Source organism: Oenanthe melanoleuca, chromosome 5 (assembly GCF_029582105.1).
Source record: "Oenanthe melanoleuca isolate GR-GAL-2019-014 chromosome 5, OMel1.0, whole genome shotgun sequence".
Classification (NCBI taxonomy): Eukaryota; Metazoa; Chordata; class Aves; order Passeriformes; family Muscicapidae; genus Oenanthe; species Oenanthe melanoleuca.
This window is the reverse complement of record NC_079339.1, coordinates 58,573,171-58,590,968: the sequence shown is the minus strand read 5'-3', so window position 1 is coordinate 58,590,968 and position 17,798 is coordinate 58,573,171. Positions and strand designations below refer to the sequence as shown.

General features: G+C 52.4%; 1 protein-coding gene across 6 annotated transcripts in view; it reads right to left on the bottom strand.

The window, feature by feature from the left end:
• The window catches only part of TRIM9 (tripartite motif containing 9), a 58,294-nt gene extending 41,127 nt beyond the window's left edge, over window positions 1–17,167 (bottom strand). For 3 of the 6 annotated variants that reach the window (XM_056493474.1, XM_056493478.1, XM_056493475.1), the window contains exon 1: window positions 16,237–17,167. In XM_056493474.1, the coding sequence (XP_056349449.1) occupies window positions 16,237–17,052 (816 nt within the window). In that variant the 5' untranslated portion in view covers window positions 17,053–17,167. The remainder of the gene's footprint in view (window positions 1–16,236) is intronic. The other 3 variants (XM_056493476.1, XM_056493477.1, XM_056493479.1) reach the window with 1 other exon arrangement.
• Between the last annotated feature and the right edge of the window lie 631 nt (window positions 17,168–17,798).

The following is a 17,798-nucleotide window of genomic DNA, read 5'->3' as shown; positions in this document are numbered from 1 at the left end:
GTGCTAGGATTGAAGTGCTGAACTTGCTGCTGCAGCCATGGAAACACAAAGCCTGCCCCAGCCTGCCTGAGGCCTGGAGACCCCCCAGTCCCCTCTGCAGCTCCTCTCAGCATGCCCAGCTTGCTGCTTTTCCCTGGGGTCTCCTTTTCCAGCCTCTCTCCACCAGGATTTGCAGCCCCCCCAATCCCTGGGTGCCCCACACTCCACCATCCTCCAGTGAGGCTGGGCTGGCAGCAATCTTCCCAATATTCAGGACAGCTCTCAGCACCTTTTTGGGGTGGTTTCTGTGCTTTCGTTCCATTGCCTTGACCAAATAAATCCCCGCACACCATCAGCATCACCAGGAAAACCCATCACTGCAGACAGCACAGAAACCCTTCCCTCTGCTTGTCTGACACGTTTTCAGGAGGTGGGGGTTCTCCCAAAACATTCTCTTTGCTGTTTCACTCAGCACTGCTCCTGGCCAGTGCTTTACAGCTCGAGTGCTGACATTAAACCTCCTGAGATGTCCTGGGTACCCAGAGCCATCAGCAAAACACATTTCAGGGACCTGAGCACTCCCTGAGCTCCCCCCCACATCTCCAGGAAACAGCAGCTCTGCCCAGCTGACTTCTCCACCTGCTCAGCATCAGGGCCTCAGCTAATTATCATTAATTTTATGCTTTCTGCTTTTAGGGAGATTGCTGGATTCACACAGCAGCAGGAAGGAGGAGGGAAATATGGATCACCTGCTCTTTCTGCTTCATTGCTTCCCCCTCCAACAGGATGGGAAATGCTCCCTGGAGAGCATCACTTTGGAATATTTGTGTTTCAGCCAGAAGCTCTGGAAGATTCCAGGCAGCCTGGAAGATGTGGAGAGCTGCCAGGACACAGGGAATGCCAGAGGGCAGGGATGGATGGGATGTTGGGAAGGAATTCCCAGATTTGCTGTGGCTGCCCCTGGATCCCTGGAAGTGTCCAAGGCCAGGCTGGAACAAGCTGGGACAGTGGAAAGTGTCCCTGCCATGGCATGGATGGGATTTGAGTCCCTTCCAACACAAATCACTCTGGAAAATAATCACTCTGGAAAATTCTGGGCAGAAAAAAAACCCAACTTCTCCCTTCTCTGGAAAACTCTCTTTCACTGGGCAAAAGGCTGGACTTGAGCTCTCAGAGATCTCTCCTAATCTGAGGTTTTTTATGACCAAAGCTGTGTGACTGAAAAAAAAAAAAAAAAAAAAAAAAAAAAAAAAAGATGTTTTGCCTGCCAGGAACATTTTTTTCCTGAGCAGAGCTGCTCCCACCTTGTCACCCACTGTGGTTTCACTGAGGGGACAAAGCAGAGCTGGGGCCACTGCCAGACCCTTTGGGCTACCCACAGTCCTTGGGAGCTCTCTGCAAGAGACCAAAGGGAAGGTGCAAGAGCAGGATTTCACATTCCCTTCAAAGCAGCAGGATTTAGAAACCCTTGCCATCACCATGGATACTGGGAATGCTCCACTCACCACAGCCAGGCTGGGGGGATGCTGCCAGGAAAACACACCTGGAAGCCCAAATGCAGGAAAACACAGGAAAAACACAGGAATTCAGCTTTTCTTCTAGGTTAACTCCTCCTTCCAGCACTGGGCTCTGAGTTCCTACAGCTGGATGCAAACCTCCCATTTTGGAAAGGGCTAAATTTGGGATTAATCCCAAAATGGAGCAACCAGGTGCAGCAGATACCCAGAACAACCAGCCTGGATTACAGAGACTCCAAACCATGGAGAGAGCTGGATTTACAGAGATGGGGAAGCACCTCCTTCCCAGGCTGAGAATAAACAGAAATCCCACCAGAGACAGAGCACAGGAAGAATTTCCCAGGCTCCTTTTCCTCCTCTGGAAGTGGCCACAGGAAAACAAACCCAAACTCTCTTTGGAAATCCCACTCCCTCAAGCTCAGACATTTGGGAGCCCATATTAATATTCCCAAGGAAAATAAACCCCAGAGAGAGGCACTGAGTGATAAAAGCACTGAAGGAGGGGACTGGGATGTAGGGAAAAGGAGGATGAGAGGAAGGGGAATCACTGCACTGGATGGATGATGAGAAGGTTGTAGATCCATTAATAAAAAAGGAAAAAAAAAAAAAAAAGAAAGAATAAATCAATAATCCTTGGAAGAGCTGAGATAATGACTGCCTTTAAAAAAATTAATCTTTAATAAGTAGGGATGTCAGGCTGATTAGGAAGTAATGAAGAACTTGTCAGTGTTTCTAGAGAGGAGGAGGAGTGAGGGGGTTCTGTCCCCACAGCTGGAGCAGAGAAATACATCCTGTGTCACCAGGGATGGGCTCACTGAGCCATTCATGATTATTGATGGGAAGTGAAGAATCCAGGAGATGCCAGGGGATGGGAGCAGGGGGATAATTCACATTTACCTCAGTAAGAGGTTTGGGGTTTTTTTGGGGGGGTTTAGGGGAAAGTGCTTTCTAGAAAAAAAAAAAAAAAAAAAAAAAAAAAAGAAAAGAAAAAACAGGCAAAGGAGGAAAGGAGTCACAGATCAGAACTAAAACATGATGGTGATGAATGCCAAGGCCACCATGTCCCCAAGTGCCACATCCACATGGATTTTAAACCCCTCCAGCCATGGGGACTCCAGCACTGCCCTGAGCAGCTGTGCTGTGACAGAACAACCCTTTTGGAGGAAAAAAATTCTCCTAATATCCAGCCTAAACCTCTCCTGGTGCAGCTTGAGGCTGTTTCCTCCTGTCCCATCTGTGGGATGTCCCCAGAGCTGCATGCCCAGCAGGATTAGCCCAGTGAGCTCATTAGCCCTGATTTTTAATTAGCTGCCAGGTGGCCAGCCTGAGTGTCCCTGCCATGACAATCCAGAGGCACAGCACAGGATGGATTTGTCCCATGGATGTCCCTTGTCCTATGTGTCCCACCCAGCCCTGGAGCCCTGGCACCTCCTCATGATGGAATCCAAACCAAAATTTCTGTCACAGAGAACCAGGGGTTTTAATACAGCCCTAAAATGTGAACTTTGGGCTTTTTTCCTTTTTTTTTTCCTTGGCTTTTCCATGGTGAGGGCTGAGCCACAGAAGTGCCAGTGCCTGCTCCTTTCCCTTGAAGGCTTTGCTTTATTTAAAGATGTTTCCATTTAAACTTAAAGTTTTTAATACAGAAAGGAAAAGCAGCTCGTTAAGCAAAGCTTGCCCAGGCCTGTCCATCCCATCTTTCTCTCCCAGCAAAACAAAACAACAAAAAACATTCCCAGGACATGGAGCAGCACCAGGAGCCAACATCTCCATGGGCTCTGAGCTGTCACCAACGTGGAAAAGCCACCAAGGAGGGACCTGTGTGCCCTGGACTGGCCTTGGGCACTGCCAGGGATCCAGAGCAGCCACAGCAAATCTGGGAATTCCAGCCCAGCCACTCCCCACCCTCCCAGCCAGGAATTCCTAATTCCCAATATTCTATTTAAATCTCCCTTTTTCCAGTTTAAAGCCATTCCCTGTGTCCTGTCCCTCCATCCCTTGTCCCCAGCCCCTCTCCAGCTCTCCTGGAGGCTCTGAGCTCTCCCTGGATCCTTCTCCTCTCCAATTGAACATTCCCAACTCTCCCAGAGCAGAGGGGTTAAACCCTTGGATTATCTCCACATCCCATCCAGGGCCAGAGATGTCTCATGTATTTAATTACAGACCATAATAGGAACACAGGCATCAAAAAATAATCATCTCTACACCACCCCTGCCTCAGAATAAACACCTATTTTTTGCTGCAGAGCTGCTCAGCCACCCAGACCACCTGCCTCCAAAACATTCTCCCTCAGGAAGAGCTTGGCTGATGCATTTTTGCACATTCAGAGTGGTGAAGGCAGCAAGTTGTTATATAAAGTGTTACATAAATTACCTCCAAACTGCACAGAAATGTTCCAACTCCAGCAAGCTCCTGCTGAAGGAATCAATCACTTCAAGTCAGCACAGATATTCCTGACATCCAGCAGAAATGAAGGAGGCAGGATCAGGCCTTAAATCCCACACTGGACACACATTTGTGACATTTCTGTACTCACAGATCTCCTGGCTCCTTCAAGCTGCAAATCAGCTTGGAGACCCCAAACCATGTGAGCTGTTTAAATCAAATGGCTGCAATAAAATAACTATTGATTTCATAAGTTCTACCAAGGTTAAAAGCTTTTCCCAGAGATGGAGATCAGGCACAAACTCTGCCCTGGATCCCTGTGAAGCACATTTAGGAACATATTTGATAGTGGAGCCCCCCTGAACTCCACAGGCAGCACCTGCTCTCACCAGGTGATGCTGCTGCCCCCAAAAACTTTGTTATATTTAATTTAAATTAGGTGATGCTGCTGGCCCCATAAACTTTGTTATATTTAAAAGGAAATTGGATTTTTTCCTGGGTTCAGGAGCCCTGCTGGGATGTGACCTCTTCAGGAAGGGCTGCATAAATACAAACCCCACTGGTGGGTTTTGTTTTAAATTACATTTATTTTCTTGTTTGTAACACGTTCTCTGAGGGAACTGAGCCTGATGTTAATTCTGAATAAATCCTAGAATGGTTTGGGTTGGAAGGAACCTTTAAAACTCATCTCATCCCACCCCTGCCAGGGCAGGGACACCTTCCACTGTCCCAGTTTGCTCCCAGCCCAGTGTCCAACCTGGCCTGGGACATTTCCAGAGATGGGGCAGCCACAGCTGCTCTGCTCCAATGCCTCAACACCCTCACAATAAATAAATTCTTCCTCAAATCTAGATTGAACCAATCCTCGTGTAGCATAAAACCATCACAAATTCTGTCCCTCCCTCTTGGGGTCACTGTCAGGCTTTGAAACCCAGAATTCTGGACCTGATGTGATTCATGAGTAACAATTCCCAGCCACAAGGCAGGAAGGGCTTTTATCCCACCCCACCCCATAAATCATAAATCATCCCCTGACTCTCCTCTGGGAGCATCACCAGATGAACTGAGGTACCAAATGCTGAGTGCACAGGTCCCTGGAAGGCAATCTGTGCTAATTGCCACTAATGACCTTGTGCAGCATCACCCATCACTGCCTCTGCCAGGCTGCAGAGATCCCAGCAATTCCAAAAAATCCTGCTTTTCCCTGGGCTGAGAACACCCCACAGGAGCTCACAGCTCATGTTTGAGCACCTCTCACTGGACCAGGTTGCTCCAAGCCCTGTTCAACCCAGTCTGGAATGAACTGAACAAAATATTTTTGTCCCTGAAGCCTGTCCAGGTGTGAGGTGGGGATGGAGGATGCTGGCAGTGGGCAGGATCCCACTTTTCCCCGTGCAGAACATTCCTTCAGGCTTCCCTGACATGGGACATCCTCAATCCCTGGGGTTGGAAAGGTTTCCCATGGAGTCCCAGCTGTGCCCAATGCCCTCCTTGGCCCCATCCCAGTGAGTGCCACATCCAGGAATTCCTAAACAGGGATGGAGAATCCAAACCTCCCTGGGCACTGCCAGTCCCTGAGCTCCCTTTCCATGGGGAAATTCCTGCTGCTGCCCAGCCTCTCCTCCTGTCAGGGACCTGTGCAGAGCCCCTGAGCCTCCTTTTTTCCTCTGGCACCTTCCCAGCACTCCCAGCTCCCCCAGGAATCCATCCCAGGCCAACCAGGCACATCTGGGACAGCACAGCAAGGACCAGGAGCAGAAACCTGCTGCACCAGCACTGCTCAGCTGGCAGCTTGGCAGAGGGCTGGGCAAAGCACCTGCCAGCCAGGGATGGAGAAAGGTGCTGCCTGTGGCCTGTCCTTCCCCATCTGACAGCCTGGCACCACGGCAGGAAATCAATGCACAGCCCAAGGCACAGATGGGTCAGTGCTGGCTCAGCTCCAGCAGCACAGCAAGGCTCCAGCCCCAAAAAATGACCTCCCTGCCCCTCCATCTGTCATCTGGCCTTAGCAGGGCAGGGGGAAGGTGCAGCATCCACTGCCAGAGGGCAACAGTTAAAAAAAAAATTACATAAAAAAATCCTATATTCACAAATTTTAACTGCTGTGCTCCGGGGGAGGTGAGAAATCATCTCAGAGGTGAGAAACTGTGCCTAAGCTCTGGCTCTGATTCACCAAGGTGTGGGCAGCAAAATGCCCTCTGAGCTCCTCATTTCCTGGGAAGAAAATGTCAGGATGGGAGAGGAGCTGGTGCAGGATGGAGCCAGCACAGCCTGGGCTGTGTGGGCTTGGTGTGACAGCCTGACAGAGCCACCACTGCTGGGGGGAACAGCCCCACAGGGAGCTGCTGGGCAGCAGGAATGGCACAGCAAAGAGGGAGCTGAGCTACAGAGGGCTGAGCTACAAAGGAGCAGCAAGCAGGGAACATCAGGATAATCACAGACAGCAGGGAATGGCCATGGAAGTTGAAGCTTGTTTTACACTTCTGCCTTGTACCCTGCCCAAAAATCCAAAAATGAGGGCTGTGCTCGCAGGGAATGGTGGCACCTGTCACAGAGCCAAGGGACAGCACCAGCCCTCACCCAGCACCTCCCCAGGCCATCATCCCACCTGTCCCAGCCTGAACAAGCATTTAAGCCATGCCCTCAAACCTCTGAGACTTCAGTGTGAGTCTGAGCAGGGATGGAAGTGCTTGCCCAGGGAGGGAGGCTGATGCTCCCACTGTGTCCTTGATGGGATTTCACCCAGCTCCTCCTCGTTTTTGGAAATTCCCAGCTCATCTCCACGTGTTCCATTGTGAATTCCCATGATAATTGCTGCTGGGCTGGAGGAAGGGCACTGGTGCTAAACACACATTTCCTAGGAGAGGACAGACAGGGGTTTGTGCAATTATTTGCTCAGGAGGATGAAGCAAATCCTTGGCAGGGAGAGCTGATCTCCAGCCCACCCCTTCCCTTTGCAGCATCCTCAAGGGAAATGCTGCCAAAATTCCCTCCCCTGCTGAAGAATAAACAGCCAGGGCTGCACCTGGAAGCATCTTCCCACTCCTGCCCTGCTCCAGCCTGGATCCTGGGAGAAACAGCCCTGCCAGGAAGGGAACAGAGCCTCTGCCCCCAGAGCAGAGTCTCCAAATCAATAAATGTGCCTTGTTAGGAATAATCCATTTCAAAGCTTGACACAACCCCCCTCCCAGCTTTACATCCTCTGACAGAGATCATGACACAGAATCAGAGAAAGCTGCTTTGGCAGGAGGATAAAAATCAAACCTCTGATTTGCCTCTGCAGACAGAAAGGTCCTTCCCAAGCAGGAATCCCCCAGGCACAGCAAACCCCCAGGTCAGAGCATCACAGAACCCCAGGATGGTTGGGGTTGGAAGGGACCTTAAATCCCATCCTGCTGGATCCCAGAAATCTGGGAGTTTTGAGCTTTCTGCCACTGACCCCCAGGAGAACACTGCTTTTTATTGGAGGCCTTGGAGAACCTCCCAAATTTGAGTAATGGAGTTAAAATCACAGGTGTGTAGTTAAACAGAAATGTGTGAGTTCACATGGTGAAGGGTTTGGAATTTGAGGTTTTTGGAATATAATCATAGGTATGGGACAAGATGAAGGTTTTTGAGTGTTGTCTCTTTCTGTGTTCTTCTTCCTTCTTCTTCATGATTTCAGGTTGTAATTTTTGGTTGGACAGTTAGTGCTGCACTGTGGGTCACAGGTGTTCGACTACTAAGTCAAAAGTATAAATAATAAAGGTGTTAGCTCCTTATTGGAATGTTTAGCTTTAAAAGACCTTGTAACCAGCTCAATTCAGCTCCATTTCCTCACTTTTAGCTGGTGGCTGGAAGTGTTGCAGAACTCTCTGTACTATATAAGATTTAATAAACAACCAAGCCCAAACACAAGAAATTTGTCTCCTTTGTGTTTTTAATCCTGACTCTGAGTGAAGGCAGAAGAAAATGAAGATGAGGCACTAATGAGGTGATGAAGCTGCCCCATGTACACCCTGCCATGGGCAAGGACACCTTCCCCATCCCAGCTCCAAGCCCCATCCAGCCTGGCCTGGAACACTGCCAGGCAAAGGCAGCAGGGAGGAGAAAAATGATGGAGCTAACAGCAGCAGTGAATTAACACACCTTGACTCAAGGGGCACTGGTTATCTGGGAAAACAAAGGGATTTCACCAGAGAATCCCCCAGAGCTGCAGCTGCAGGCACAGGCTGTCAGCAATGATGCCTTGGGTGCTCTGTGCACCCTGGAGCTGAAGGCAAGGCCACAGCCCACCATTAATTCACACACATCACAGTCCTGCCACAGGAACAGCAGCAAGCACAGAACTGACCATGCAAATCCAGGCCAGGAGCAAGGGAAAAATGACAGAATTTAGTGCAAGGCTCCAAAATCCAAAAAGAAGAAAAAAAAAATAAAAATCACTAGTTGGAAGATGCTCCACATTTTCAGGGTTGGAGATTAAATTAAAAATAATTTCACCAATATTTCCCATATTTTGATTTTATACAAGCAGGAATCAGCAGCCCAGTGTGGAGCAGCCAGGCTGGGATGCCCACAGGAGGTTTCCTGGGATTTCCAGGAGGCACTGGAAGTCACAAATGTGATCTTCCACTCCAGTGGCTCTGTGCTGCTGCATCTGCTTCCATGGAGCTGTGCTCCTCCATCCCAGCTGTGCATCCCACCCTGGGAATGGCAACTGTGGCTCTCAGCACTCCAGGCAACATCCATGCATGCCTTATTAACATCCAATTCCCAGCTTTTTTTTTTTTTAAATCCATCAACTCCTATAAGGTTAGTAAAGGGGAAAGGGTAATTAACACTGATGGGAAATCCCTCAACTGCCAGATCCCTCCCAGGGCAATTTCTGCTGCTACAGGATTGAGCAGGCTCCTATTAACACCCCTCTATGTCTGTGACAAGGGGAATTTACTGGCTAATTAAATACAAAAACGTGGCCCCAACCCCAGCCCATGCTGTGCCCAAGTGTTTGAGGTTGGCATCACCCTCCCAGTCACCCTCTGCCCTCTCCTGCTGCTCAAGAAAATCTCAAACTGAGCTTGGGTTTTGTGTTTTCCACCCAGAAATTCTGCACTGATCAGAGTCTCTGCTGAGCTTTTCCAGCCACCTCCAGGTCAGGCTGTCCCCAAAGCTGCACCTAATTCTGAAGGCAAAATAGCAGCTTGTTCAGACTGCAAACAACATTTTCCTTTCAATAGGAAAGGTGAATTCTCTGACCTGCTGTTCTCAGCCCTGCATTAATCAGGGAGGTGCCACTGGAAGAGGTGAGAGCTGAGCTTCATTTCTATTTATTTCTGTCTCCCTGGTGAAGAGTTGAGCCCATTTCCCATTTATGACCAGCTCACCCACCCCTCAGTGGTGGTCCCAGACCCCAAACCATCCTCCCCTCTCCCTGGATTGTCCATGGGGATTGGAGAAACTCACCCTGAGAGCTTTTACTCCTCACAGGAATTCCACACCAGCCTCTGCCTCTCCTTCCAGGACATCACCAGAGATTTATACCCCCAGCTCTCTCTGCCTTATGTGCTTGCTCTAAATAGAAATTTATCCAATTCATCCCAGCAGGACAAAGCTGAATGGACTGGTTTATTTATAAGCCAATTTAACAGGTAAAATGCCTGGTCCCAAGAACAAACAAAACAAGGCACAAGGCTGACAGAAGAGCAGCTTTGAGAGCTGTTATGCTTCAGCCAAGTTTTTCTTTAATTATTCTTTCATACAGCTGGGAAGAGCAATGCAATTTGAAGGCACTCTGAACTAAATGAATGTGTGTGAGTAACACCAGTTAATTAAAGGCTGCTGAAAGCTCCTCCCAAGTTCAGGAAAGGCAAGGGAAATATCTCCCAGTGGTTATGAGTTGTGTGCATTGCTAGGAAGTGCTCAGCAGGAATCCAAAAAGGAATTTGTGCTCATATGGGAAGAGGTTGTGGCAAAGGGAGAAAACAGGAGAGACTTAGATGGGACATTGGGAAGGAATTCCTGGCTGGGAGGGTGGGGAGATCCTGGAATGGAATTCCCAGATTTGCTGTGGCTGCTCCTGGATCCCTGGCAGTGCCCAAGGCCAGGCTGGGACAGCCTGGATAGTGGAAGGTGTCCCTGCCCATGGCAGGGGTGGGATGAGATGATCCTTCCACCCCAACTCATTTTGGGATTTTGTGACACCGAAGTTTTCTCTTTAAAAGCTGCCTTGGTTTAGGGCCAATTGGGAAGAAAATCTTTGAATGTGGTTCTCTGAGGAAACAGATTTAAGTAGTTTTTGCCTTAACTGGTTTGGAGAAATATTTTTCATCCTAAAATCACCCCAAGACAAAAGCCTAAAGCTGTGGGTGCTGGGTTATTGAGAAGAGCAGGAATGAGCAGTGCAGAGCAGCCCCAAATCCTCCTGAGAACATTTTCCCACCCAAGATCCAGCCTGCAGCAGTGTCAGCTCTTGGAAAGCATCCTGTGGAACCTGGTTAATGAACAGCAAAGCCTTTCCACACTCCCAAGGAATTTATTTAACACCAGGCACAGTGTTTGCTCTGCTTCCTAATTGTCCTGTTTTTCCAGGCTAGGGATGTGGTGACAGGGGAATCTCTGGGTGTGGATACTGCTGAAATTTCCTGGGTTAATTCCCCCCATCCCAGCTGGGTGCAAGATCCAGCCAGGGGGGATCCTTCTTCATCAAGTGGCCAAGAGAAGAAAAAAGATGTGAGAGAATGGGAAAGGTTTGGTATTTACAAAGTGTACTGTGGATGAAGATGGACCCCAGCAGAGCTCAACCTGCTTGTGGAGGTGCTTCAGAGCCTGTGGAGAGCCTGAGCCAGATGGTGCCACACAGCAGATTGTGTATTTTTGTACATCCACAGAATCATGGGGTGGTTTGGGTTCAAAGGAACCTCAAAGACCATCTCATTCCACCCCCTGCCACTGTCCCAGCCTGGCCTTGGACACTTCAGGGATCCAGGGGCAGCCACAGCTGCTCTGGGCACCCTGTGCCAGGGCTCTCCACCCTCACAGGGAAGAATTTTTATTTTTTCCTTGTATCTAATCTACACTTCCCACTGCAATGGAATAAAAGCTGCAATGATTTACACTCACTCTGAGATGCCCCTGGGCCCATTTCCATCTGCAGATAACTCAGAGGTCACCTCCTGCCTCCTGGGCTCCAGGGACCCCTGGGAGAACCTGCTGCAGCACATTACCTCTGATTAACAGGGAGTCTGGGGCTGCTCCTTACTCCATCAAGTGCAGCCAGTGCAAAGCTAAGAGCCACCTGACAGAAAGCTTTTATCCAAATAAATGCACAGGAGGCAGCATCACCTCTGGATCCTGGGCTGCTGGGAGTCACAGGATCACTTAGAAGAAGACTTGTAAATCATGAAATCCCCTGTGTCCCCAAGTGTCACACCCACACAGCTTTTAAATCCTTCCAGGGACAGAAGTCCAGCACTCCCCTGGGAAGCTTTTTCCAGTGCCTAACTACCCTTTCCATGAAGAAATTCTTCCAAATATCCAATTTAAACTTACCCTGGCACAACTTGAGGTTCCCTCTCCTCCTGTCCCTGTTCCCTGGAGCAGATCCCAAATCCCCCCTGGCTGTCCCCTCCTGTCAGGGAGTTGTGCAGAGCCACAAGGGCCCTGAGCCTCCTTTTCTCCAGGCTGAGCCCCTGCCCAGCTCCCTCAGGAATTCTCCATTCCCTTCCCAGCTCCCTCAGGAATTCTCCAGCCCCTTTCCCAGCTCCCTCAGGAATTCTCCAGCCCCTTTCCCAGCTCCCTCAGGAATTCTCCAGCCCCTTCCCAGCTCCCTCAGCCTCTCCTCATCAGATTTTTGCTCCAGATCCTGACATTTCTTTGCTTTTTCTGACTTCTCAGCCTGTTTGCCACCCTCTGGATTTGGCCCCAGAGGACTGGAGGAGGTGGGAAGGGTGTTGGGCATTGCTGGAAAAGGAGAGGATGGATTCTGCTGTTGCAGATGGAAAAAAAGCTGGAAAATGGGATTCAGGAAAGCCATCACATCAAGGCTTGGGAAACATTAAGGATTCTCCCTGCTTCTCTTGAAAGAAGCAAATATTTTACTTTGCAAATGCAAACAGATCTTGGTCCTACAGCAACTCCCTGGATACTTCCCCAAGTGCTGTGGGCTGCAGGAATTCCCATGGACACATTCCCAGTGTCCCAACCTCCCCTCAGAAGTTCCTCTGGCAGCCAGCACAGAGCCCTGGCCCAGTGAGCCAAGGAAAATCCTCTCTGCTCATCCCTGTCCTGGCTCTGGCATCCCCTGGGCACACACTGAGAAACCCTTGCAGTGTTTTCCCACCCCTGGGATAAAGTCTCAGTGTGTGATTTTTGGTCCTGAATCTGCATCCCTCATTCCATCTGTGCTGGGGCAGGAGGAGCTGAGCTCCAGGTGACACCTGGATCATCACTGCTGATCCCACACTGTGTGGGATGGAAACTCCCAGGGCTGGGCTGGGATCTGCAGGGATTTGCAATCTGAGGACAGTTTGTGTCTTCAGCCTGGGCAAGTTCCCAGGCAGTTCAATCCCATGTAAAATTAAAATGAGGAGCAGTGTTTTCCTTCCACTGAAGTCAAGATTTGTTTCTGCTTCTCTCCAAGAGGATCTGGAGATGCTGCCTGAGCTCCTCAAGGAGAGAGTGATCCCAGCTCAGAGTCTTGGTTTAGAATCTTGGAATCATTTAAGTTGGAAAAGCCCTTTAAAATCACTGAGTCCAACCCTTTCCCCACTGCCCCATGTCCCCAAGTGCCACATCCACACAGCTTTTAAACCCCTCCAGGGATGGGGACTCCACCTCACTCCTCACAGAACTTGTGCTCCAGAGCCTCACCAGCTCTGCTGCCCTTCCTCGGATGCAGAAAACAAAAGGAATGAGGATGAGAGTGGAGAGAAGAGGCAGAGCCCCACAATCCCAGCCCAAGGCTTCCTCCTGCACTGCCCAAAACCAGCAGATTTTCACCCTGACCTCTCCAGTTTCTTGTTTTTAGTGCATGGCAAACCCAGGCTCACCTTTGCTGCAGTTGGGATGTGGATGGCAAAGACAAAATCAGCTGCTGCAGGTGTGTCCCACCCCCAGGGAGGTGTCCAGCCATGACCTGTGCCAGGGACTCCAGAGCAGGTACAAGAGTGAAGGTAACAACTCAGCATTTGAGAGACAGGCAGGAACAACTGCCCTGCATCACTGCCTCTCATCTCCAACCCAGAACATTTTCAAACCTGCTTAAAATGTGCTACCAGAATCCACAAACTTCTGGGAGACCTTTGTAACCTGTGCCAGCAACAGCAAAATTATTTTAAGACTGAGTTTGATTAAGTGACTGGGATTTCAGGGCTGTGGGAGACAGCAGAGTCCCTGGAGATTCCTCCCACACACATCCATCCATCCATCCATCCATCCATCCATCCATCCCATCACCAAGCTGCTGAGCCTGCACTCCCCACACACTCCCAGCAGAAGACAAGAGGGACTCAGATGTGTGAGGAATAAATGATTCAGCTCCATCTTGTGCTCCTGCTCCTGGCATGCCAAGCAGCATTCCAGCTCATCAAGATAAAAACCCAGACAGCTGCAATATCTGTGCAAAACTGGGACAATTCAGATTAAAAACCCATTTCCCTCTGAGTTTCTCTGAATATTTACCCTGCTCCCAACAGCTGAAAGGAAGATGGGGAGAGTGAGGATTTGTCACAATCTGTGTCCAGCTTAGAAATCCCTGAATGACAATTGATTGTGCCTCAGCACAGATTGTTTTAAATGATCAGCTGGGAGAACCTCAGGGAGGAAAGGGAAAATTGGGGCAGCTCCCAAAGAGGGCTGGGAAAAACCCCCCTGGATTTGGTTCCAAGGGGAGCAGGCTGCATTTAACAGGGATTGATTGCCCTGAGCCTGGAAATCACCTCCTGAGGAGTGAACACTGCTGCTCTCAGGGACAACAGCTCACCCAGGCACTCCTGGATGCCAGCACAGGCTGTGGGGACAATCACAGCCTCAGAAGGGAAGAGCATCCCAAAGAATATCCACACCAGGAGGTGCTGGAATGGTGAAAGAGAACTCAGGAGCTGGCTGATGGGTGTAAATTAAAAGAGGGTGGATTTAGATGGGATATTGGGAAGGAATTCTTGGCTGTGAGGGTGGGGAGGGGTGGTACACAACACACACTGCCCAGAGAAGCTGTGGCTGCCCTGGATCCCTGGAAGTGCCCAAAGCCAGGCTGGACAGGTCAGTGAGACAGTGGGAGGTGTCCCTGTCCATGACTGGATGGGATTTAAGGCCCCTTCAACCCAAACCATTCCATGATTCCCTCCTGTGAGCTGAAGGAATCATTACACTGCCCATCACACAGGAAAGATCAGGCAAAAAGGGACAGTCACCCTTTCAGCAAATCTGTCTCACTGTCAAGGGCCTGTGCTCTCAAAAAATGACACCACCAGACACTTCTGCAAGAGGATCACCACTCCAACCCACAGGTGGTTTGGCTCCTAATGCCCAGGATCAAACTTGGAAATCATGGGTATTGATTTTTTTTATTTTATTTTTTTTTTTGTGTGTGTAACAAAATTCAAGGTAAATAACCTCTTTCCCTCATTTTGCTGGATGGGATCTCAAGGAGCAATCTGAGCCCTGGCCCTGAAATCACTCCTTTAATTATTCCTTAACACATTTAACTCCACAGACTCTTCCCCTCCCTAAAAAGCAAATTAGCACCAGGCAATACCAGTGAACCCCTGCTGAAATACAATTCTCTCAAGGCAGGTGAGACTTCACTGCTCAATTTCCAAAACTCTGATAGTAACTGCATGAAAATCATAATTTGAAATAATGTTACAGCTGCACATCTGCCAGCTACATCAGTGAAACAGTGCCTGGCTAAAGCTCTCCCCTGGGCAAAGGGATTTGGGAGGAAAAGCTAAAGCTCATCTTATTCCAACCCCACTGCCCAACCTCCCACTGGACCTGGCTGCTCCAAGCCCTTTCAAGCAGGGAAGTTCTCCCTGATGCCCAGCTGGAATTCCTTGTGTTCCAAACTCTGCCTGTTGCTGCTCATCCACCTGCTGCACACCACAAGAGCCTGGCTCCATCCTCTGCCTCCCTGTGAGCATCCTGAGCCTGTGCCATCCTGATCCTGGGCATCCCACACCTGCATGTTCCTGCTGCTGGGATCAGTGACTGCACCCCCGGGTAGGGACAGGGGCATCAAACTGCTCTGGCACATCTCTGAAAATCCAGAGAGGAGCTGTTCCTGCTGCTGGCAGGAACAAGCACCACCAAACCCTTCTCCCCACAACATAACGTGGTCACCCCACTTTTTGGGGCACGGTGACAAGTGACAGCTTGTCCCTGCATGCACTCACTGACCCAGTTCGGGGTGCAGATCTCCACCCTGCCCAGACCACATGCTGCCACACAACCTGCCAGATATTCCTGGAAAGCAGATATTCCTGGAAAGCAGACATTCCCAGCGCTCCGGGAGCTCACACGCTGTCACAGGTCCCCCCCACCTGCTCCAGTTTGGAGCGGGGGCCAATTACAGCGATGTTCAAGGCAGGAATGACGCCCGTGCCTGTGCCCTGTGCCCTGTCCGCCCGTGTCCCAGTCACTTCTGCCCCAGTTCCTGCTGCGAGGAGGGAGGCGGGGATGGAGCTGATGGTGGCCACAAGCGCTGGGACCCTCCTGCAGCACCGAGCGAGCGCTCTGATCGGCATTCAGGGACAGTATTCAGTATTCCCGGCTGCCACCCCTCCTCTTCCTCCTCCTCCTCCCGGTGTGCGGCAGGAGCTGGCACCCCCGGCTCCCCGCTCCCACATGCCCAAGGTGGATTTTACACCTCCCTCCTCCCCAAACCATCGCTCCCTGTTGCTTTCCCAGCTCCGCGGCGCAGATCCACCCCCGGGTCCAGGTGGCAGGGCTGGATTTGGGGACCCACGGAGAGGGAGCATCACCGGCACCGAGGGGACACGCTGCTCTCGGGGAATAGGAGACGATGGGAGAGGACGGGAGAGGACGGGACAAGATGGGAGAGGACGGGAAAGGATGGGAGAGTATGGGAGAGGACAGGAGAGGATGGGATAGGATGAGAGAGGATAGGAGACGATGGGAGAGGATGAGAGAGAAAGGGAGAGGATGGGTGAGGACGGGAGAGGATGGGAGAGGATATATTGGGAGAGGAGAGGACGGGAGAGGATATATTGGGAGAGGAGAGGACGGGAGAGGATAAGAGAGGATGAGAGAGGAAGGGAGAGGATGGGTGAGGAAGGGAGAGGATGGCTGAGGACGGGAGAGGATGGGTGAGGACGGGAGAGGATGCTCGCACCCTGCGGCTTGGCTTGCGCTCACCTTGTGCAGCTTCCACATGGCTCCCAGCGCCTTGACCTCGTGGCTGGAGTGCTTGCCCTCCTCCAGGCACTGGTAGCAGACGGGGCTCTTGCACTGCACGCAGTACATGCTGTGGTTCTCCAGCTCGTGGTCGGTGCAGGTGGAGATCTTGCGGGGGCTGAGGCGGCGGCTGACGCGGCCCTGTGCCGGCGGCACCAGGCGGTGCTTGGCCAGCGGTCCCCGCGGCGGGTGGCAGCGCAGGCGGCACGGGTCGCAGTAGAAGACGTCGCACTGCTCGCACATGACGGCCGCCTCCTTGGGCGCCTTCTCGCAGAGCTGGCAGCGCAGGGCCGCCGCCCTGCCCTGCTGGTAGCGGTCGATGACGCCCTCGAGCAGGCGGTTGCGGGGGAAGCCGCGCAGCCCGCGCTCGTCCAGCACCAGGCTGCGGTGGCACTGCGGGCACGTCAGGCACGCGTTGCGCGGCGGCGGCGGCGGCGCCAGCGCGGCCGGGGGGGGCGGCGCGGCCGGCGGGAACACGCGCACCCCGTTCGGAGACTTCTGGCACGGCGTGGTGGGAGCGCTGGCGAAGCCCCCGTAGGAGCCGTAGCCGCTGTCCGCCTCGCTGTACAGGCTCATCTTGTCCAGGTCCAGGTAGTCATAGTCGGAGACGGCCGAGCCCGAGGCGCGGCGGCTCTGCGGAGACTCCGAGTCCGGCGTCTGCACCAGGATGTTGCGGGCGCACGCCTGGCACAGGTTGTGCGAGCAGGGCAGGATGATGGGCTCCCGGTAAAAGGAGCCGCACACCGGGCATTTCAGCTCCTCTTCCATCTCTTCCATAAGGGAGGGAAGGAGGGGCGGCGGCGCGGCTGCGGCGGCCGCGGCAGGAGCCCGACGAGCGACCCGCACCGCAGCGCGCCTCAGCGCCGACTGCCGCCCGCCCGCCGCCCGCCCGCCGCCCGCCCGCCGCGCGCGCCGCCGGGCCCCGCCCCCCGCGCGCCGCCATTGGCCCACTGCGGGAGCGGGGGGCGCGCTGCGCGCTGTGATTGGCTGAGCCGCCTGTCCGTCACCGCGGCGGCGGCGCTGCGGGGGCTGCGCTCGGGGCTGCGGCGGCGCTGCGGGGCCGGTGCGGGGAGAGCGGCGCTGCCCGCGGCTCTTCCCCGGCTCTTCCCGCTGCTTATCCCGCTGCTCATCCCGCTGCTTATCCCGCTGCTCATCCCGCTGCTCTTCCCTTCCCGGCTCTACAACCCCGCGGTGCCCGCAGCATCCCCTCCCCGCGCTCCTGCGGTTTCCCCTGTGGCCGCACGAGGATGGATGGAGGGATGCTGATGCATGCGGTGCTCAGGTTCCGTTGTAGTTATCACAGTGGCCGCGCTCGGTGGCGCTCCGGCTCTCCGGGGATGCTGCTGCGGGATGCTCCGCGTGGGGAGCGGTCCCTGAGGCTGGGACGCCCCCGTGGGGACACGCTCCGCCACTGGACAGCGGCGACAGAGCCCGAGCGGCTCCCCGGGCTTGGCTTCTCAACCCTGATCGCTCTGAAGGTCGGCTGAGGTCTTAAACTCTCCTGGCAACGGAGCGGCACAGCC